The sequence below is a fragment of the Rhinatrema bivittatum genome, chromosome 10, assembly GCF_901001135.1.
Source record: "Rhinatrema bivittatum chromosome 10, aRhiBiv1.1, whole genome shotgun sequence".
In the NCBI taxonomy this organism is placed as follows: domain Eukaryota; kingdom Metazoa; phylum Chordata; class Amphibia; order Gymnophiona; family Rhinatrematidae; genus Rhinatrema; species Rhinatrema bivittatum.
The window spans coordinates 102,548,325-102,572,547 of record NC_042624.1 but is presented as its reverse complement, the minus strand read 5'-3'; the positions used below and the strand labels follow the sequence as shown (position 1 = coordinate 102,572,547).

Below are 24,223 nucleotides of genomic sequence, written 5' to 3'. Positions count from 1 at the left end.
ATAAATTATACCCCCTGAAGCTTATTTTAGTGGTGGGTGTTTTTCCAGGCCTACCTTTCCACCATCTTCTGTTACATGTCATATGTGCAACATCCAATGGAAATACATCAAAAGGTAGTCTTTGGGACTCTGCGTCTTGTGAGAGATGCTAATAGACTTCCCTGTCCTCAGCTGCCGCTTACAGAGTCCCATTGGGTTGCCAGTTGCTGGAGGTTTGGGATGGAAATTTTCTTTTTCAAGTAGGTATTCAATCCATTTCAACTATGCACAACTAGGGTTAGCAACTCACTCCAAGTCATAAAGAACTGCCTAATCCATGCCTGGTTTTACCCAGTTTACCCCTTGTAGTTCTGATTTTACCATTGATGTTCTAGGACTGGATTAATCTCTTCGTCATGATCTGGAGATACTCTTAGAAATAACTATAAGTTCATGATATCACCACGGATGGCCCAGAAAGTGACAAAATTATGTGAAAAGAAAGCTTTCTACCTTTTTTTTTGTTTTGTTTTAATAAACCCAAATAGGCATTCGTACATAATAGGGTGAAACAAAACTTTCTTAGATGTGACTACCGTTTCATTTTTAATCATAGCCTATTAAAAACCTTTTTTGTAAAAATATTGTAGGTAAAATAATCAGATCAAAAATTTACAAACTTAAGAAATAGTACACAAGTAAAAAAAAAATCTCAAACCATATTTATACACACAAATCACTGAAAATATTCATCAGACAATTCTTATTTAGATCTCTGTTCTTCAATAAGTCTGTGTATCTTATCTTGCTCATGAAGGAGTCACAGGACTATTCTTATATAGATCTGACTTTCAATAGAAAAAGACTTCATAATGCCTATAACAGCTATTGATTCTAACCTCTGTCCTTTTGATAGTTCAAATATATGGCATTTTAAATGTAACAATAATGAACTTATCTTGTTTCATGAAATGGCTCCAAACCATCAGTCAGTTTCAGTTCGTGTATCTACAAATCAGTGCTGCTCCGGGATCATAGGTACAATAGTTCTGAAATATCCACATCTGACATAGCTGTGTTTCAGCAACATTCACACCTACTTTAGTGGCTGCCATCAAGATTTCCGAGCTGCAAAGAAGCATGGATAAATGCTGAAGGACAGCTCCATGATCATTACAACCAATTGGAAAGCTTCAAATTTAAAAGGGCCCGTTTTACAAAATCACCACCGCACATTGGCATAAAAAATAGATAATGAACTAAAAGATCCATTTAAATTGAACTGTCCCATTTTAATTCAGCATTCAGTCTTTTGTGGGTAAACTGTGTCCAGTCGAGAGATGCAGTGTAGTTCACATTCGGAGAGACATTTACTCATATCTCCTCATAAGTGTTCCATCACTGAACGATGAGAGGCAACAGGAGTCAGCTTACCCACGAGGAACGGACGCTAAGAAGCCGTTTTCTGCTGAAAGCCTGAGAGCTATAGAAAAACAGTCCTGCGAATCCTTTGGACGTGTTGCGCTGTTGAAGAACCAAGAATTGTCCTCTGAATATTTTCAGAGATGACTTATGTGGATTTAAATGTGGTTTGAAAATTTTTCACTTGTGCACTATTTCTTAAGCTTCTGGAAGTTTACCTTGCCTACAGTATTTTTACAAAAAATGTTTTGATGAGCTATGATAAAATTTGAAACAGTAATCGCACCTAAGTTATTTATAAATGCCCCTTTGAGTATGGAAAAACAAGTTAAGTTTTTCTTTTTGCATAATTCTGTCACTTTTTGGGCTGTCCATGGTGTGATACCTTATGACAAGGAGCCAGATGACAGGGACTTATACTCATCTCTTTATCACCCTGAGTCACATTAGCAGTGATTTTAGTCTTAGAGAGGCCCTCCCCTTAAAAAAACAAAACAAAAAAAAAACAAACCTTAATTTAAAAAGACAAAAATCAGCCCAGTGTGGCTTTATGGTAATTGAGCTACTTCTGGTTTCCTGAGTGTCTGTGACCTTTGTGCTCTGTTGCTATTTAGGCAGGCGTTACTGAGTGGCTCTCTGCTAGTGGAACTGAGCCCACAAAGGCAGAGATTAGTTTGCTAAAACCATCACATGTAGTAAGTGCTTTTCTAAATGATAGCTCAGGTTTTTTGACCCTTCGTGCAACTGTCACCTTTGAACCTGAATAGTATTTTTTTTTTTTTTTTTGTGGCAGGGAGTTCTAAGTCTTGAGTATTGTGTTGGAATTATTGGTGGAAAACCTAAACAGTCCTATTACTTTCTTGGGTTTCAAGGTAGGTGATTTAATAAGTGATGACTTTTCAGCATTTTCTACCGAAAGCCAGGCTGTTAATATGCGATTGTTCAGTAGCTAAGTTACTAGAATAGCACAAGGAGTATCTTATTAATTCATCAGGCCCACTAAAGACCCAGTCGCAAAATAATTGATTTCTGTGGAATGCATGTTTCATTTCCTTAGATTTATCCTTTAATAAAACTTTAAAAATCTCTTTGCACTGCTTGGCAGTTTCTATTTAGAAATCTTAATTTTTTTATTTTTTTTCCCAGTGTAAGTGGTACTAGGTTGATGACAAAATGACAACTAATATGTTCTTCTTGTCAATGTGAAGTTCTACAGTATGTTTTTCAGAATATAATTGTTTGTAAATGCAATTTTAGCACCAAAATTTAAATGACAAGCTTATTAAGTTCTAAAAATGATGCTTGTCCAAACATATTTGATTATCCAAAAATGTTCTTACAAACCTATGCATCAGTCAGTGTCTCTTAGTATAGTAAGCTAGACCTGCTGCATTTTTTTTCTTCATTCTGCATAGAAATTGGATTGTAAGCAGTGTAGTAATAGGGTGTGTTTTGAATTACTTGTCTTCTGTTTTGTCCTTGTAGATGACAGTTTGATTTACATGGATCCTCATTACTGCCAGTCCTTTGTAGATGTGAGCATAAAGGATTTCCCTCTGGAGGTAGTGTGGATAAAGACTGGGTGATATTTCTGTCTTCTGTGTGCTAATCTTAGATGCATGCTTGCTGGGGAGAAGAGGGTTTAGCTATGACTTAGAGCAGCTTCTGTGAAACTACAGTCAATCCAGATACAGATGTGGTGTTCCACTACTAATGTTGGTATATAAAAATCTTCAAATAAATACCCAGAGGTGAAATAATTCATACTGGGTTTTAGTCTGATTAGTTTATTTTTTTTTCTCTGCCTTGTTGGACACCAGAAAATCTCTAAAATAAATGAGGCAAGTGGTTGAGTAATTTCTTATTAAAGACAACTTGTCAGTGCTTAGTATGAGATTCACTAAAGCTTTTCTTCCATTCTCTTGTATGGAGGGGGAAAACTTAGTGAACTGGACTTTTAACGGAGAAACTGTCATTGGAATGAAGAATGTGGTGGAGGAATATGTTAAATAACCCTATTTTTTTTTTCCTCTGCTTTACATTGATTAGTTGAGTATTTAAATTAAGCCTCTGCACTGACCAGGAATCTTCAAGTTTTCACTTGAAATTAGGTAATTAGTTTTTTTGTTTTTTGTTGCGCTCTCTTTTGCTTTGGTATTTTGTATCATTCTTCAAAATGTCATAGAACTGGCGCAATTGTTCCTTGTATGTTGAATTGTTCATGTCTTTGCTATCGCTTTCTAGCAATTGGAAGAATTCAGTGTTGAGGCCGTTGTGATGAATGACAAAGTGAATAATATGAAGTTCCAGGCTAGCATGCAGCTGGGTCTGCCTGGCAAGATTGCAAGTTCAATAATTACTAGAAATCCTAGGACTCTGAGAGCCAGGTCTGTCTGGCAGGATATGTAGCTATTTAAAGTATTGCAGAGCTTTTTGGTTAGACATGAGAAGGGAGATGTGGGATGTAAACTTAATGGGGGATCTTGAATGTTCTCTGCCCACAGAGGTAGATTACAAATGAGGAAGATGACAAAAGCTGTCAAGGATAAGGAGAGAGAGCTTACAGTGGACATACTCAATGGCTGGTAGCTGAGCTGTATCATTGGCAGCGTGGACAAGAATAACGGGGCGACAAACCGTGGACTGGTTGGTCTTTCTATGGTAGAAGAGACCATGTGGGTCATATTAGCTTTCTAAATAGTTTTAAGGGCTTAAATACCTGCAATTTTGGTTACTGTATTTTTTATTCTGTTTTGTTTTTTTTTTCATCCTAAAAACTGTTGCTGATTTGTCTCAGGATATCTGTTTGTTTTATTTATTTATTTATTTATTTTAACATTTTTATATACCGATAGCCGTTTGCACATCGTACCGGTTTACATGAAACATCTGAGGCAAGCTACAATAGTGGGCATGCCCATTACAAGGAACGAAGAAAATAGAACAAATAAATATAATTTTGTAATCTAAGGTAGAAACATTGGAATAAACTTGGAGTATATAATACATAAACTACTATTTACAGTGGTTGGGAAGTTTATTAAGCCATATTGAAAAGCGTTTCGAGGCTTTTAGCCATTCATTCACGAATTCTCCTGATATTCTACTTAGTTTTAATAGGTGGGTGATGTGTGCTGATAAGTGGTTCTATAAAATAGGTTTATTCCATTTTATAACTGCTAGTGAGGTACAAATTTGTTAGCCTTCTGGGGCAGGAAACTTACTGTACTTTACTCACCTTGAGCTCTAGTTTGGAAGGGTGAGTAATTAAATCTGAAATTCAAATGTTAATTATTAAAGTGAGCATCCTTACAAAATGTGTGTTCTTTTTCTATTTTACGTACCTGGGTAGCATCTGCAATAGATAAGTTATTCTCTTGGCATTTTATATGTTCTGCTGTGGTTCATTTTAATTATCTTCAAAATCATACTTGCCTCAGTTTCAGCTCCTGTTATTTCCTGGGGGTACTGATGGTAGTTGACTGTCTTTGATTGTTATTGTGCACATGGAGTATTGTTTCAGGGTGGACAGAAGGAGTCATTCCTGCTCCGTATAGCAGCATAGAGTGAATCCTTTGCAATATCACAACATTATGTGTGTTCAGCTTTGTGTGGTCAGATACATTTATTTTTCATGACAATTAATTTTAGTTTTTCCTCTATCAAAGTGCATCAAATCAGTGTTGCCAACACTCCTGTACTTGAAATTATGGTGCTTTTTCAAACTATGTGCACAATGACAGCTGTAATGCCTTATGGAAGTCTGAGGCTATTTGTAGTTGTAGAGAGAATCACTATTTCATTGCTCTATAAATGGTCAGTTTTTTTGAACGAGGGCATTAAGAATTTTTGAAAATAGCTGAGATGTACAACAGAGGGTAAGAGTTTTTTATTTCTTTATGGCATATGGCCTTTAAAAATCTTTCCCTTTATAAATTTGCCTTCAGGTATCAATAATCTGTTTTCTTCATACACCAGCAGAATATATCAGTCATACAAGTGGCTGTCATCTGATGGCACAGATGTGGAACATTTCTTGAAAACTATAGAAAAGCCTAGTAGGCTTTACCTAACATGGGACTTTTTGATTTGCTGCTGCCGTCTTGTGGAGCCCCCTCTGTCTCTGTCCATAGATCTGGTTTGATGTAGTTCTCATGGTCTCAGATGCTTTTTATGATGATTCAGGTCTCATTAATTTTCTCCTTCCCACTCCTCTTATATTCTTTAGCATTTTCAACACTTCAAGTCAACAACAACAAAACCGAGATCTTAATTATCAATCATGACGTTAATAACAATCTAATATACCCAGCTGTCCCACTCATTTCTACCACTCCTATAATTAATCACTCACCATATGTACGTGATCTAGGCGTCATGATAGATAATCAGCTTAACTTCAAAAAATTTATAAGCACCACCACTAAAGACTGCTTCTATAAACTTCTTGTCCTGAGAAAATTGAAACCACTTCTCCACTTCAATGATTTTCGGATGGTTCTACAAGCCATTATTCTAACAAAAATCGATTATTGCAACTCGCTCCTTTTTGGTCTCCCTACCTCATCCATCAAACCCCTCCAGATGATTCAAAACTCTGCAGCTAGAATCCTTACCAATACAAATAAAAGAGACCATATAACCCCCATACTAAAACTCCTCCACTGGCTGCCTATTAAGCAAAGGATTCTCTATAAAGTATACACAGCAATTCATAAATCTATTTACAACATATCCCCACTCCACTTAAGTACCCAACTTCGTTTTCACTCTTCATCTAGACCTATCAGAGGAGCTTATAAAGGCACACTCTTTGTTCCTTCAACAATATCCTTACATCAGAAACGTACCATCTCTTTAGCAGGACCCGTCCAATGGAACATGCTCCCGCCAGACATCCGTCTTGAGATCTGCTTCGCTTCCTTCAAAAAGAAAATTAAAACCTGGCTCTTTAGCCAAGCTTTTCCAGAACTTTGATTATTTTTTACCTCCAGCTATCAAGTTTTTCTCACCATCGCAATCCCTTCTGCAGATCACATTTATCTTAGACAATTACGCCTTATTTTATGATTTGGTTTCTCAAAGAGACTATACAATTTTCTCAATGTTATTTTTCGAACCTGTTTTCCCTGTTTTCCAAGTTCTATAACCTTGTTATATGTACCGCCTCTTGGCGTAATTTTTATGTTTCAATGTAAACCGATGTGATCTGTATTTTAATACAGGAACACCGGTATATAAAAATCTAAAAATAAATAAATAAATAAATATTTATTTTTTATGACAGGTGTTGGATCCTGAGATTTTTCTTCTTCCAGTGAGGCCTATACTTTTTGGCGTGATTTCACCACACTGATTTTCCTCACAATGGCACAGAAACAAGGCAGTGGCTTCCCAAGACGGATCATAATAGGGATTTTGTAGGTTGTATAGGCATGGGTTATGATACCCCGATTATGAATATGTGCAAAGATGTCACCTTGGTATGGCAGATCCTGCATGGACTGCTGGCAGCCCTTTAGCATCGAGGAGGAGTTCAGCTTAGAGGATTCCAAAACATGAGAAAAGGTTCAAGAAAAGGGAACGTCCTGTTCTACTCAATGCATTAGATGGAATAGATTTCAGGCATGAGGAAGCATGACATCTAGCACTGTACAAAGACACCAGTGCATCAGCATTGTGTCAGATACTTGGGCCTAAGAGCAAGGAGATGGCAACCCTAGCTTTGCTCACTCCAAAGTGGTTTGATCCAGAGGTGAGCTTAGCACCTCATAAGATACAGCTGCAATAGTCTCGGAGGGGCTGCCAAAGCTATCTGTACATCCACTTTGATTACTCAGAAGGAAATGTCCTTACCTATTTTGACCCCTCTCCAGTCTTTCACCTAAGCAACGTTTCAGCAAGATATGAATAGAAAGATCCTTGAAGCTCTTAGCACCTCAGGCAGGTGAATGTGTTGGCATAAAACACATCAGCTACCAGTAGAGCCAGTCCTTGAGATTTTTACCACAGCACCAAGTACCTCCGCATCAACATCAAAGACTTGATTTTGGTCCTGTCCACATAAGGCCAGTGTTAAACATCCTGGATCTCAGGGCAGAAACTAAAAAGAGGGACCACCCAGTGCCAGGTGCACTGAAGCTCTGTCTCTGTGACATCACTCAGCTTTTCCAGGGGCCCTTTGTGGTGCTAGGGGACCAGGGCAATTTTTATTTTATTTTTATTTTATTTAAATTCTTTTTAATATACCGATGCTCAAGACAAGTCTTATCGTACTGGTTTACAATGGAACTAGGGGAAAAACCACATTAACAACTATGGTCTCCTCCCTCCCAATCACCTTCTTAAAACTGGCCTTGTATCCATGCTGAGTCATAGCCACACAGTTTCAGAGAGTTTGGTGTGGGTTGGTTCCCAGGCCAAAACAGTCTTCCATTTTTTTTCATTTTACTTTCTCAGGGTAGGAGAGTAGAGTGGGACTTCCTCTGTCAACATTTCCACGTGTAGCATCTGAGTCTGAATATGGCTAGTCCTAGAACCTGTCTTATGTGCTGAGGGATTCTGAATCTGAGCAGGAGCAATTTCTAGGTTTCCTATCGGATCTCTTTCCTCCATGATCTAGAAATAGATCTCCACCTGATGATTCTAGGCAAAGGGTGGCCAGCTCTCAAGAACCACAAACTGGGCTGGTTTTCAGGCCATAATATGCATGAGAGAGATTGTATGCAAATAGTTCATGCATATTCATTGTGAATATCCTAAAAACCAGATCTGTTTGTGGCTTTTGAGGACTGGAGCTGGCCACCTCTGATCTAGGCATTTCATTTAATTTAGTGGTGACCACCTTTTTTTTTTTTGCCTTCCTTAAGTACTTCTCTGGCTTAACTTGGTGGCTGTGCCTGTCCCACCAGCTTCTTTAGAATGTGTAGAAAAGGATGAGAGAAACTCTGCAAATTGTACTTAGTGATGTCCTTGCTACTAACATACTACCATGTCCAGAAGGCACCAGGGTTCACTAACACCCAACTGTCATACCAATCTGTGGCGGTTAAATTTTACTCAAAACATTTATCTGCACTTATCCACAGTTCAAGGAGGGGTAAGTAGGAACAGTCATAAAAAACAAATAAAATGCACATAACATCAATACAAAAACAAAATATCCAGAAAATTGATGTCAAAAGCAATATAAATTGCAACATGCACAAAATGTAGTGGTAAAAAACTGCTTCATTAATCTTATGCAGAAGACAAGCATGTTACCAAATAGATGCCAAATGGTTATTCTGTTTGCCAAGTCCAAATCCACCTTGAAAAGGGTCAAGAAATCTAAAGCTCACTGTTCAGTAGCCCTATGACATGAGGCAAATTTATGTACCTTATGCAAAAGAGAATTTTTTTCAAAATGCTGCTAAAATGAGCTCCCTTGTAGCATCTTACCAGATTTATGTCTTCCAAAACATGCATATCATTCTGCAAGGGACATTGAAGATTGCTGAGTTTCTGCCTACAGAGAACTAAGAAGACTTTGTTCACCAGATCAGACTAAGATGGATGTGTGGCATGCACTTAGTCCATTCAATCTATGTAATGGCCATTGGTGCCTGCAGACTTTCATGGCTACATGCCTTGGAAAATATTTGATAAGCTTGCCAATATGCCATGCAATTGTGAGAATCTCTTTGAAGGTAAGTTCGTAGCGAGGTGGTGGATCTGAGTCTCTCTGAGATGATACTCAAATGGTTTAAATCTGTTCTCTCATCACTGGTTTCAAGTATACTGGGGGAATGAATCTTCATATTTGAAACACACAGTTGGTGTTCCTCAGAGATCAATTTTATCCCTTCTGCTTTTTAATTTATTCTTGGCCCCTTTAACTACTTTGATTCAAAGTCGTGGAAATAGCTACTATTTTTGTGCACCATTTTAGATCAGACAACCGATGATGACAACTTTGTGTGCCTGGATGCGATTGCTCCATGGTTATTGAGCACAAACTTACATTCTCTGAAATCTGAAGCAATTTGGTTCTCAACTCAGGAGGAGAACCAAGTAGCCCCTTTGATGAAAGGAACTTAGTAAATACAGTATTAGGTGTGAGGCTAGTTTCTTTTTTTATCAATGTCTGCTCATATCTCAGGATTAACAAGATTAGGATGTTATACTATCCACATGGTTTGTAGGTTAAAATCTTTTTTGCAAAGACTTGACCTGATTTCTATTACTTGTACCTTACTTCTGTCATGTTTGGGTTACTATAAATCCTTGTATATAGGGATAAAAGATTTCACAGTGGAGAATTCAGTTACTGTAAAGTACTGTGGCCAGAGTGATTTTTGGGGCCTCTAAATTTGAACCCATCACACCCCTTCTTAAGGAATTACGCTGGCTACCAATCCAAGCTAGGATCGCGTTTAAGTTTTTTGTGCCTTACATTTAGGGCAGTGTACAGAGGGGTCCCTAGATATTTGAGATTTCATATAGACCATTCAATGCATTAAGATCATCACAGCTGGAATTATTAAAATTGCCTTCTTTTCATTAAGTTAGGCTAGAAAAGACTATTCTGTCTTCTTTTAGGTACCAGGCACACCAGTCCTGTAGAATTCCTTACCATTGGATTTATGCGTGGAAAAAAACTATTTGAAGTTTAGGAATTTGAAGAGTAGGAACAGTTTTAAATCTTTGGTTTTCTAATTGTTATTTTAGGGTGTCTCAATTCATTATTTAGTCATTTTTGGGCCTTTAGGTGTGATTTTATTATTTATATCATGTCTTTTTGATTTATGTTTTATCTGTTTTATGTTTGTTTTTAATTGATGTTTGTATTCTTTTAGAATGTAATGTTTTGTTTTTTTTATGGTAATCTCCTTTTGTACACAGTTTTGATTTATAGAAAGTCAAATAAAAATTAGCATTACCATCTATTAACACCCCAGTTCAATGCTTCAGACCCTCTCTCCTGCCACTTCCAACCCACCTCTAGGTGGTTCTCGAGTGGTCCATCCAGGAGATATTTTTTTTTCCCCTCTGAAGAGGTATTATCTTTCTTGCACTTTCCTCCATTGACTGTAAGGCTCGAGGTCTCAACCACTTTAGCAGGTTCTATAAGACTAGAAAGGCCCCCCTCTAGGCTTTTCTGCAGTTTTAGAGAAAAACATTTTTTTGTTGGTGCCATTGAATGATGTTACCTGACTTTGTAACCAATTAGTTTACAGTCCATAGAGAAATAGCAGTTGCAGGTGGAAAATGGGATGTTGATTTTGGTATCTTACACCCTAGTTGATGAAGAATCTAGGTGTTTTACAGATTCTGGAGTTGATTTATAACATCTCTTGCTCAGAAATATGAGATCTGAAAATCTGTTCTGATTTAAAGATATATGCCATACTTCTTGCACCGAGGGCTCCCTGTCAACATTATGGGATGGTGCCAAGCTCTGCAAAATCCTGTAGATCCGTTCTGTTGCTGGGTCCACTGGAGATGTTTTCGGGGCTCAGAGAAACTTCCAATTTCATAGGAGATGGGCACAACTCTCCCAATCCCTAATCTCTCTTCAGAAACTTGCCATCAATAAGCAACAAAGGAGTCTACAGGGACAGCCATCTGGGGCAAGGATGGCACTGCAGGGTTTGCTTCTGTCCTTCCTTTCCTCCTACCTACCATTGAAGCAAGTTTAAAAGGCAATAACTAAAGGTAATGAAAGAAACAGGTTAGCAAGTATCAGGGACTCATCTCGTTATGTGCTGCCATGTAGCCATTTTTAAATCCCGTGGATGTTTAGAATAGATCATTGTTTTGGATTGTGACAAATTGATTAGATTTTGAGATAACAATGATTAATAAATTGTTCTGCCAAGCTTAGAGAATCAAGCTTTGTTTTTACCTGTTGTAGGTAATTAAGAGATTTATGAGAGTGCGCACAGGTATTTTATGCTTCTTTTTTTATCACTTGAAAAACAAAATAGGGCCAAGTTCTTAAAAGTTCTGAAATAGTGAATGGAGCTATATCCACGTGGGAGAACTCCAAAAATAGAGGGAGTTAAGTAGATAGTCAATCTAAGAATGATGTATGTACCTTGTGGGAAAATAGTCATGTTCTGTAGGATGTAGCATATGCCACACAACTCTTTATTAAGAAACTGAATACCTTCATTAGACTTAAGAGATCTATCAGGTCTAGCTAGTTTTGCCTCTCTATTTGGGTCCAGTATTAATTTGAAATCTCCCCCTAAGATTAATTTATGATTGAAAAATTTGGCTTAATTCAGTAACTATCTTTTGCGTAGAAAGAATGTTATATGTTAGGGGCATAGATTTTACAAAAAAACTATTTTGATACACAACCACTGATTATGAAGTGCCCTTCCTGATCCATAATTTTCTTCTCTACTGTGAATGGAAGATCTTTGTGTATTAATATAGCCACTCCCCTTTGCCTACTGGAATAAGAATAGTAGACTTGACCAGCCTATGTTCAGGGTAGTTTCCTATGTTCATTATCTGTGAGATGTGTTTCTTGAAGGAATATGATTTTGGCTTTAGACTTCTGAAAGAGATGAAAAAGCTGAATCAATACCATCTGCATTAACTTGGCCATTATCATCCTGTATTTGAATTATAGTCTTGCGCCAAAGCATTAGACATCCCCCAGCCTAGATATTCCAGACCAGTCAGTTGAAAGATTTTATCCCAGATATATGCTCCCAACATTCATCCACACAACTCCACAATAATAATCTTATCCCACTAAAATGGTGCAAGAACTTGGATGTCATCTGCATAAAAATAGTAGCTATCTCCAAGGCACCAATGGCCATTACATAGATTGAATGGACTAAGTGCATGCCACACAAAGAACACAAAAATACAAAAAAAAAAAAAAAAGAATTACGCCAAAGGCTTGCATTCTGTACTCACTCTGCCTATTTGATCTAGACACCCTCTGTTATATCTAAATTAAATCATAAGAGTAATGGGGAAAGTGGGTGGTGATCAAAGCAGAAAGATAGCAATCTCTCATAACCTTCCAAGAATGATCGCTTTTAAGTTACAAGAATAAAGAAGAATAAAAAGATGATATACCCTATAGCCCTAAAAATTGGACCATAAGGACAGGAGGAGCTCACTCAGCCTTCTAAAACATTTGACTGTAATTTATACCTGGTTTCAGAAAGAACACTTATAAACCTTTTGGTAAGAAGTATAACACTGGCCAGTTCTGTCAAAGTCCTTAAAGGTTATGAAGAGGGAAAAAAATCATATCGCAACTCATGATAAAAATATAAAGTAATATGGCCATTCATTGAGAATACAGCTGAAGGAATGAGGGCAGTACCTATGGTTTGCCTTAATTGGATGCATACTGTAATAAACTAAATGGTATGCAAATTAGAAGTCTTATTTAAGTTCACAAGAACAAAGGTTGTGGTAAATACATTTATTTAAAAGGGTTTATATACTGCTTTTACAGCTAAAAAGTCGAGCAAAACGGTTTACAAATAAATATACATAATAAAAATCACGTAAAAACAAACAAAACAGATATCGATAAACAACCTTAGGGGAAGGTAAGGGATAAGGAGAGAAGGAAAAAATAAAAGCAAAGGCTCCAGAAATAGTAGTTTGATACTAATTGTCAGCTGATCGTGGTGTCAGAGAGTGTTAAAGGCCAAAGCAAAGAGGAATTTTTTAGATTTTTTTTTTAAATTGTGTGTGTGATGGTATTTGTCTTAGATGGTCCGGGAGGGTATTCTGTACAGCTCATAGCAGCATAATACTGTATGTGAACAACTTATGACCAGGCTTGCTCCAAATAGCACCTCTTCATCGATGGCACAGTTATATTTACTGCAATCCACAGTGTTTAAAAGTATAAAAGAATAAATGAGAGAGAAAAAAAATCCATCCATGTAAAGGGCTAATTACAGCATCATGGAGATTATTTATAGGCAAAACCAATAAGAAATTAAAGACAATGAATTCGTTGAGATAGCATGGCTTTCATTTTGCCATAAAAGAATCAATTTGTTCCTTTGATTGTAGCAAGAAAGTTTTTCCTTCAGAGGTGATCTTCAATTTTGCAGAAACCAATAAAGCAAATGTAATGCCTTTCCAGTGTAACTCAGAACATATCTGTAACTTTCTCTGAGCAATCAATTATTTAACAATTTGTGCCCTTTATATTCCACAGTTCTTTTCTTTTTGTTTACTGACCAGAGCTTCACTTTGTCACCAGAATTTAAGACCCTAGCAATAACAGGCCCTGGTCAGGGGAGCAGCATCTTCCTCACCCCAATCCTGTGCACCCTTTCCACCAACATAGGTCAAGGTGCTTCGGTAACCATACTTGCACAAATTATAGTAACTTGCCCTCTTTCACAAATTCCGGCAGTCCGCCTCCCACGATTCCCTTAATCTTCTGTTGTTTCCGTTAATGCCAAATTTTCCTTTTGAAGGGCTTCCACCTGATTAGCGTGTTGATCTGTTGCCATTTCCCGTGCAAGCAATCTTTCATCCAAATCAGTTTTATTTGCACGCTGTTCTAAGCTTTCACAAAGTTCGTCAGAAGAAGACTGCAGTTTGCTTAATCTGTTATCAGGTTCTGCTGAAACATCCTTGGAAGTTTCCTTGATTAATTCTTCTTTAAAATCGTGCAGTGAGTTTCCAATTTCAGCAATGTTCCTGTCCTGTGCAGGTCTTGGAATATTCATCGTCGTGCCACTGGAAATGTTCAGATTAATGTGTTCTCCTCCACAAGCAAAGGAAAAAAAGGAATAAATACAGAGTTTGAATTGAGCAAGTAGGACAGTGTTATCATCCACTTTCTGTTCCCAAATCGGTTTCCTGGGCCATTGTGGAGCTCTTCCGAAACATGACTTTTCAGCAGGAATCCATATCAGAATTTCCCTCGAATTGCTTAAAAGTACTAATTTTAAAAAGTGCATCAGGTCCTAGGAGTAGATTTATTTACAGTTGACATCCTGGAATTGATGTACTATCTGAATTTATCCCCCCACCCACTGTCCTCATGTGAGATGATTTACCAGAGGATTCCTTCTGGCACAACACAGCAGATCTGATTCTACATGACACCTTATTGCCAACTTGGGGATTGTAAACAGAATGGAAGAGGTGAATGATTGTAGATAGAAAGCCCTCCCAGAAGAAGTATTTGTATTAAAATGTCTGTCGCTCGTGCCTGAGCCTTAAGCGATTTACCAATAAAACATGCATAATCATTACTATCAAAACAACAACCCAACAACATCATTGAAATCATAAACTAAATCAACAATCAATTATCACCAGAAGCATCATCCAAAAGCTGTGGTCTTGGCAGAGATCTATGCATGACGTTGGCCAAAAGCTAGTCCCATCAAGAAAGACTTGAGTTTTTAAGGTGATGAAGATGAGAATGGTGATGGATTTTGAAAGAGCATGGGGATCACTACAGGCTATGCTACTTTTACTCCATTTGAAAATCATTTTCATGTCTTCAGGATTACTCTGTCATTTTTCGCCGTGATTTAAAGACATCGGGGTCTATGTGCAGCTCCAGCTATTTGGCCCTTAATGCTGAAATCACTCCGTTTCAGGATGACCATGCCATGTTGCTTTGACTCAAGCCATGACTTTTTACTCATGCATTTTTGTAGTTGTTTAGAGAGTTTTTAAGATTTTGATGTGAGATGGGGAGTTTTGGAATGTTTTTTTATGGGATGGAGAGGTGGGAGGGTGCTTTTATGCTTTGGGAAGGGATAGATGGATGGGTTTCTTTATAGGGATGTTTTCAACTTAATATTTAGTTGCGTTTCATTTTGCATGTGGTGTTTGTGGTATTAACTTTGTTTGTTTTTTGTTTGTGCTTAAGTTGTGGTTTGACTTGTACTTGTACTGGTTGTACCATGTTCTGAGAGTCATCTGGTGGTTGCTATCTGAAACAAAAATACATTTATTATTTACATTGAGGCCTCTGTAGGACAGCATAGGCTGCTGTATCACAGTATATGCAGCTGCCTCTAAAAAGATATTTGTTTTGTTTCCTTTAAACCTGTAAAGGGATGTGTGTGCACTGCTTTTGACGGTGCTTACATGATTTTAAAGTCAGGTAGGAGGAGGAAGGGAGTGATATGTTTTGCCTGCTGTTCCAGTATGAGGTAATTTAGTAAAGATTTAAGCCACTGCAGTAATCTCAATCTGAGGTTATTGATTTTAGTTGTGGCAAAAAAAAAAAAAAAATAAAAATTCAGCAGAAAAGAATCTCAAAGGGTGGTTTTCCCCACAGTCGGGTCTATCCTGTACCGAGCGGTAGGAAGAGCTGCGTTAGTGCCTGCGGCACCCGCGGTTGCCGCACACACAGTGCAGCACACCTACCGCTCGATCCTGAACATTAATTTTATGTAAATGTAAACCGCGTCCGTGAAGCCTTAGGCCCGCGCAACCCATTTTACTGGATAGAGCGCCTATACAGTATCCTGGGTGCGCGGGCCTAACGCTTCACGCCACGCTGGTATCTGTCATTTCAAATGTCATTTGAAATGACAGATACCAGGAAGTCGGGACTGCCAGTCCCCCCTCCCCTCCTCCCGAAGCAGGGCACGAAAAGCAGCCTTGCTCCGGGAGGAGCAAAGAATAGACACTGACAGCGGCGAAGCGAAAAAAAACCAAAAGCAATTTTGGTTTTTTTTCAAAATTTTGGTTTTTTTCCAGAAGCGACTTACTTTTGGGATCTGTCAAGATCCCAAAAGTAAGTCGCTTTTGGACGCCTGCACAACTTACTTTTTTTTGCAGCCATCAGCAGGAACACATGGCAATCGTGGCTCCCGTAGCTCCTCCCGACGAAGATGGCCACCTGCACGGGGGAAAGCGTGCAATTGGCCGCTCAAGACGTGGCGTCACATCCCATGACGCCAAACGTCGTGACGTCACGTCTTCAGCAGCCAATTGCACGCTTTCCCCCGTGCAGGCGGCCATCTTCGTCGGGGTAGGAGTAGGTTATAGTGGATTCGGGATCGCAGGAAGGGATAACGCGGCCGGAAAGTGAGTAAAACGCGGCTTAGGAGCAGGGTAAATGCGGCCGCACTTTACAGGATAGACCTGAGTGTTTGCTGCAGGGCCAGCTTTGTCCTAGATTTCAAAACGAAGGTATCAGTATTTCCAAATCAAACCATTTTTGTAGTAGAGCCATCATTGGATACCTTCCCTTAATTGATTGAAGCATTAACTAGGGCGCAGTCATGGGACTTGGCCTTCTAGGATGACTGTAGCTGAGACCTCCCAACCTGGCTCGTCTCTCCGGATTTGGGTCGTCCTCTTTTTTTCAAGAGCAGAACAAATCATCTTTGTTTTAATGGAGAGGAACTGGGTGTGGCAGTTTCTAGGCAAGCGCTTTCATTTGAAAATGACAAGAACAAATGTCGTTGTCATTGTTTGTATGTCGTTTTTTTACAATGAGAGAAAACCAATTGTTTCATATTTCTGATTTAAATGCACACCAAAAGCATTTAACACACTAAATGATTTTGGCATGCTTTAAAACTGTCTAATGCATACTAGAAAGGAAAAGAAAAACCCCTACCAATGAAACAAAAAAATCCTTGCATGCTCTCAGCAATTTCTTCTCAAGTTAACTATTGATCTTCTCTGTGCACGGGTTCTTGTTAGTCCAGTGGCTTAATGACTACAATGACATGTTGGGTTTCAGGTAATTTCCCTTGTTATAAAGCAATAGATTTTTGGGTTTCCAACTGCTTCGCATGCCTACCAGTCTCAAATTCCCTAAATGGTTTTAGCAGATTACGGACATATGTGAAACAGCACTTTGATTTTTCTCATCTTCTGGTTTCTCTTAGTAGTCTTCAGAAATGTTTGTTTGGCAGCCTTGGCGTGCAGCTGATCTAAACGTAACAAATCCTGCCCTTTGGCTGCTCCTGAGCTATCAAAGTGTGTCTAGTTGTCTACTGATGAAAGCAGACGTTATTTGTCACCCTGTCTGAACTCCACAAATTTAGCAGCCACCCTCATTTTGACACTGAGGATGGTCCCATACAACCTGCATATTTATGGCTATTCTTCATAATGGGGTTCCTCATTTTCATGTGAAGATTTTCTTGATGCCTTTAGCCACCATCCTATTTGGGGAAATTGGCCACAGCCTAAAACGCTTTTGATTTCCTTTAATTTTTGTTTGAGTAATACCTAAACTTCTCTTTAGACAAAAGCTTGATATTCTAGAACGGAGCTGAAATTCATCCAAAGACCAAACATAATATTGAATCAACTTGTAATGCCACAGCTAATCTTTCAAAACTGTATTTTTGCAAAAACAAATCTGCTATTCAATCATAAATATGCAGATCTATTTTCTATTTAGTGAAGACTACCTCTTGCAGAAAGCGTTCAGTTTTTTGTTTTTTTTGTTGAACATATGGTGAGTTTGCTCCCAAAGTGAAGATTTAAAATGTTAATCCGTGCTTATCCCAGGACAAGCAGGATGCTAGTCCTCACATATGGGTGACGTCATCCACGGAGCCCTTAAGCGGGAAAAACTTCTGGCAAGTTTCTAGAAGTTTTAACTGGCTGCCTGAGGCTACTGAGCATGCCCGGCATGCCATGATATTCCCTGCCACAGGGGTCTCACTCCAGTCTTCTTTTTTCCGCGCTGCTAGCTGCATCGCGGTTTCCAGGAGCCCCGTGAGTTACCTCACAACGACTAACTTTAATTCTCAACTTTTTACCCTTTACGGGTCTCGCTCGGTTTGTCACCGGCTGGTGACAAACTTCATACTCTTTTTTGACAAAAAAGAATCCGAATTCATCGACGGATGTCGACGGAGAAAACCTCCGGATTCAAAAAATGTCCGGCCTGCAACCGGACTATGTCCATCACCGACCCGCACGTGGAGTGCGTCCGTTGTTTGGGAGGAGACCACGACATCGCTTCTTGTGCCCAATGTCAAGAAATGACGGCGAAAGGTAGGAAGCTTCGCCATGAAAGAATGGCTCAGATTTTTCAAATCAGAGCACCGACATCGCCGTCGACCTCGACTAGATCTTCCCCGATAGGCGTATCGAAGAAGATACTTCTAAAGAAAGTTCAACAAGGTTCGGGAGATGCTTCCTCGCCAACCCCGTCATCGTCCAGATCCGTTTCTGAGATCCGTCCCAAACATAAACACCGGAGACATCATGCGATTCCTCCGTTGCCATCGCCGGAAGAACCAAAGGCTAAACAGCGGAAGTTGTCATCGACCTCGGTAATCCCTTCAGAGGAATCGACACCGTCGACGTCCGTGGCGGACTTAACAACCTTGATTAAGAAGCTTGTCGCCGATGCCATGAAAGAAGCCATCCCGGCTGCATCTCCAATACCGGCCCTGGTAGGACCGATGCCGACTCCCCAGTCGATGCCGGCCATCGGGCCGATGCCGATAACTCCATCGATGCCGGCCATCGGGCCGATGCCGATGTCTCCATCGATGCCGACTACCGAGTCGATGCCGGTACCATCGTCCACATCGATGCCAGTGCCGATGCCAACGTCATCGTTCATACCGATGCCAATCTCGGTGCCGATGACTGCTGCAGCTCTATCTATTCCGATGGACGTGCCTATCTGCGCTCCAACGATGCCTGCTGCTCCATCGATGTCAACAGCCTCATCTTCGATGCAAATTGCACATCCTTCGATGGAATCGACGAGTGTACATTCTACAATGTCCACAAGTGCTTCCAGACCAATCTCCTCATTGATTCCCATCTCCATGTTTTCCTTTCTCACTACATCACTTTCTACGGCGGCACAACCACCTCCACATTACACTGTAGCTCCTTCTGCAGCTTCAAGCCGGGGAAAAAAGGCAACAGGAAAGTCCAAACATCCAGAGATTCCCTCTGAGAAAAGATTACATGCTATCCTCACCAAAAGATATCATGATCTTTTATCTTCCTTGCCTTCATACCCGGCGGAAAACAGTGATACCAGTGATGGGGCACCGGACATCCAGGATCCTTTACCAGGACCCTCGGGGGTTCCTCCATCTACAATTCCAAGCCATCCTTCATATCCTCAACCAGAGGATACATGGTCTGACACACAATCGGAGTATTCTTCAGAAGAATTTTTATCAGAAGGTACTCCGCCACAAACCAAGAAGCAATCCCCTCCTGAGGATTTATCCTTTGCTTCTTTCGTTCAAGAGATGTCGGAATCCATCCCTTTTCAACTTCAGGCAGAGAAAGATGACAGACAGCAAACACTGGAGATTCTACAATTTGTAGATCCTCCAAAACATAACCTAGCAATTCCAGTTCATGAAGTACTACTCCAACTTCAGCAACGGATTTGGGAGCACCCATGTACAACACCGGGAGTTAATCGTAGAATTGATTCTACATATTTAGTCCAAGCGGCCCCAGGCTTTGAGAAGCCACAACTACCACACAGTTCATTAGTTGTGGAATCTGCGCAAAAGAAATCAAGAAGGTCAAGAACTCACGCTTCTATCCCTCCTGGGAAAGATAACAGATTCCTAGACCTTATGGGGCGTAAGATTTACCAGGGAGCGATGCTAAATGCGAAAATTGCTGCGTACCAACTGTATATAACACAGCATCAAAGAAACCTGTGGAAGCAGATTGAGGAATTTCTTCCCTCTCTCCCTCAACAGCAGCAGGAGGCAGCACAACACATTGTGCAGAAAGGTCTAGATGCGGGCAAGCATGAGGTGCGAGCGGCGTACGACGCATTTGAGACTTCTTCCAGAACGGCAGCTTCAGGCATCAGTGCTCGAAGATGGGCCTGGTTGAAGGCGTCTGACCTACGTCCAGAGGTCCAGGATAAACTAGTGGACTTGCCTTGCCTGGGCGACAACTTGTTCGGAACAAAAGTACAAGATGCCGTAACGCAGCTTAGAGAGCACTCTGAAACATTAAAACAGCTCTCTACGTTGTCCCACGATGCTCCTACTCACCCTGCCCGCAGACCGCCACGGCGAGACACCAGACGGCCTTTCTTTAGACCAAGAAGGTATTACCCCCAAACCTCAAGGCCACGCTCTACAAGGCCTCCACAGCGCCCTCAGCAGAGACAGCAGAGAGCTGCAAGGCCACAGCCTCCGCCCCAAACTGCTTCCACCTCTGGCTTTTGAAAGCAGTCCCGGAGAACAGAACCAACCCAACCCCTTTCCGAATTTGCCAGTGGGGGGAAGGATTTCCCACTTTTACAACGATTGGGAAAATATCACCACAGATCAATGGGTCTTATCCATAGTTCATCAGGGTTACCACCTAGACTTCACAGCTCCCCCGCCGGAGTGTCCACCACGAAACTCCTATCTCGATCACATACCTCAATTACAAATGGAATTATCTACTCTTCTGAAAGCAAGAGCGGTGGAACACGTACCACGCTCACAGAAGGGAAGAGGATTCTATTCCCGGTATTTCCTCATTCCAAAGAAAACCGGAGGACTGCGTCCAATTCTAGATCTCAGAAATCTCAACAAATTTCTAAGAAAAGAAAAATTCAGAATGGTATCCTTGGGCACCATTCTTCCTCTCATACAAAAGGGGGATTGGCTTTGTTCTCTGGATCTCCAAGACGCTTATACTCACATACCTATTTTCCCACCTCATCGCAAGTACCTAAGATTCAAGGTGGGACGCCAGCATTTCCAATACAGAGTCCTACCATTCGGCCTAGCCTCAGCTCCCAGAGTATTCACAAAATGCCTAGCAGTAATAGCAGGACATTTGCACAAACAAGGTGTTCATGTCTTCCCTTATCTAGACGATTGGCTTATAAAAAGTCAATCTCAACAAGGGGCGCTTACTTCTCTACATTACACAATAAAGGTACTGCACACACTGGGATTTCTCATCAATTATCAAAAATCCCACCTACAACCATCTCATCTACTCCAATACATAGGAGCAGAATTAGACACAAACCTCGCACAAGCTTTTCTTCCAGAAGACCGTGCACATACACTGTCCCAGTTAGCGTACGCCATGTCCACACAACTGCAAGTGACAGCTCATCAGTTCCTAATCTTACTGGGCCACATGGCATCAACGGTTCATGTCACTCCGATGGCACGACTTGCCATGCGACTTACGCAATGGACTCTCCGGTCGCAATGGATCCAAGCCATTCAACCGCTTCATTCTCCCATCCAAGTAACCCACCAACTTCGCTCATCGCTAAACTGGTGGACAATCAAAGACAATTTACGCAAGGGCCTGCCTTTCCAAAAGCCGATCCCTCAAATAACGTTAACTACAGATGCATCCACCTTGGGATGGGGAGCTCATGTACACTCTCTTCAAACTCAAGGAACTTGGACAAAACTCGAAGCCACATATCAAATCAATTTTCTGGAACTTCGAGCTATACGCTATGCGCTGCATGCGTTCAAGGACTGCCTTTCACACAAGACTGTGTTAATCCAAACGGACAATACGGTGGCCATGTGGTACATCAACAAACAGGGAGGTACGGGCTCGTATCTCCTTTGTCAAGAAGCTGCGCAAATTTGGGACTGGGCCTTGAATCATTCAATGTTACTACAGGCCACTTATCTAGCAGGAATTCAAAATGTACTAGCAGACCGACTCAGTCGGCAATTCCAACCACACGAGTGGTCTCTGAATCCCTCGATAGCGACCAAAATATTCCAATGTTGGGGACAGCCAACAACAGACCTCTTTGCGTCGCACCTCAACCACAAGGTGACCAACTTCTGTTCCCTGCACCAACAGAAGCACCAACCAGCCAAGGACGCCTTTGCTCGCCCTTGGAACTCAGGCCTCCTATATGCATATCCTCCAATACCGCTTATCACCAAGACACTGGTGAAGCTACAACAGGACAAGGGGTCCATGATTCTCATAGCCCCATATTGGCCTCGACAAGTATGGTTTCCCACACTGCTAGACCTGTCAGTCAAGGATCCAATTCGCCTGGGAGTAGCTCCCAATCTCATCACTCAGGATCAGGGCCGGTTGCGCCATCCCAACCTTCAATCCCTATCCTTGACAGCATGGATGTTGAAAGCTTGATCTTACAATCACTTAACCTCTCAACTAATGTATCTCAAGTGCTTATAGCTTCCCGCAAACCTTCCACAAGAAAGAATTATTCTTTCAAGTGGAAACGATTCACTTCCTGGTGCAAGCAAAACAATACAGATCCTTTCACTTGCCCCACAACTACTCTGCTAGATTATCTGTGCTATCTTTCAGACTCTGGACTTCAGACATCATCAATCAGAGTACATTTGAGTGCAATCTCAGCTTATCATGACAAGATAGGAGATGCACCTATCTCCACACAACCTCTCGTCAGTAGATTCATGAGAGGTCTAACTCAACTTAAACCACCAATTCGGCCCCCAGCTACGCAATGGGACCTGAATCTGGTCTTAACAGGTCTAATGCGTTCTCCCTTTGAACCCATAGATACCTGTGACCTTAAATTTCTCACATGGAAAACTATTTTCCTCATAGCCATTACATCAGCTAGGAGGGTTAGTGAATTACAAGCACTTGTCACATACGAACCTTACACAAAGTTCCTCCATGACAGAGTGGTTCTCCGAACACATCCAAAATTCCTTCCCAAGGTAGTTACGGAATTCCACTTAAATCAAACTATAGTTCTACCCACATTCTTTCCAAAGCCTCACTCTCATCAAGGCGAAAGAGCTTTACACACTTTGGACTGTAAACGTGCTTTGTCCTTTTACTTGAATCGCACGACGTCCCTCAGAAAATCCAATCAGCTTTTCGTCTCATATGACCCAAATAAGCCAGGTAAAGCAGTGGGAAAGCATACTCTATCCAATTGGTTAGCCGACTGCATACAATTTTGCTATACAAAAGCAGGCCTTCCTCTCCAAGGGCGAGTAAAGGCACATTCCGTAAGAGCAATGTCAACTTCAGTAGCGCATTTTCGTTCAGTGCCAATCGTTGACATTTGTAAAGCAGCAACATGGACTTCTCTCCACACTTTTGCAGCTCACTACTGTTTAGACAAGGAAGGACGACAGGATTCCGCCTATGGACAATCTGTCTTAAAGAACTTGTTTCCAGTTTAATCCCAACTCCTTCTACATCCAACCTGCTGTGTACTTCGGCTGCATCATTTCCACAACAACGCATCACTGCTACATGCACGGACAATGACTCAGCCTCTAGCTTGCTAATCACCCATATGTGAGGACTAGCATCCTGCTTGTCCTGGGATAAAGCAAAATTGCTTACCTTGTAATAGGTGTTATCCCAGGACAGCAGGATGTAGTCCTCACGGAACCCACCCGCCACCCCGCGGAGTTGGGCCTCAGACTTTATTATTATATTTTTGCTTACGCTTATTGCTACATACAAGACTGGAGTGAGACCCCTGTGGCAGGGAATATCATGGCATGCCGGGCATGCTCAGTAGCCTCAGGCAGCCAGTTAAAACTTCTAGAAACTTGCCAGAAGTTTTTCCCGCTTAAGGGCTCCGTGGATGACGTCACCCATATGTGAGGACTACATCCTGCTGTCCTGGGATAACACCTATTACAAGGTAAGCAATTTTGCTTTACCCATTGTTCACATGCAAGGTTTTTAATGTTTCCTCCTATAAAAAATAAAAAGGAACTGGGAAACTTTGAGATGGCTTTGTACTACCACCAGCAGGGGATGAGGTCTAAGAGAATTGATCTCAACTTGTAGGATGATTTTGATGTTGTAAATAGCCCCAATAGATTTAGGAGCTGCTTGTGCCTCGTGTCGCATCCTGCTGGGGAAGTATAAGGCAAAGCTAAAATCCAGC

At 40.7% G+C, this 24,223-nt stretch overlaps 1 protein-coding gene across 2 annotated transcripts in view; it reads left to right on the top strand.

The window, feature by feature from the left end:
• ATG4C (autophagy related 4C cysteine peptidase) overlaps nucleotides 1–24,223 on the top strand; it is an 80,221-nt gene that overhangs the window by 42,217 nt on the left and 13,781 nt on the right. The window contains exons 9-10 of one of the 2 annotated variants that reach the window (XM_029617814.1): nucleotides 2,195–2,273; nucleotides 2,887–2,963. The exons of the other annotated variant lie outside the window; for it this stretch is intronic. Coding sequence (XP_029473674.1) covers nucleotides 2,195–2,273; nucleotides 2,887–2,963 — 156 coding nt within the window. The remainder of the gene's footprint in view (nucleotides 1–2,194; nucleotides 2,274–2,886; nucleotides 2,964–24,223) is intronic. 2 annotated transcript variants of the gene reach the window in all.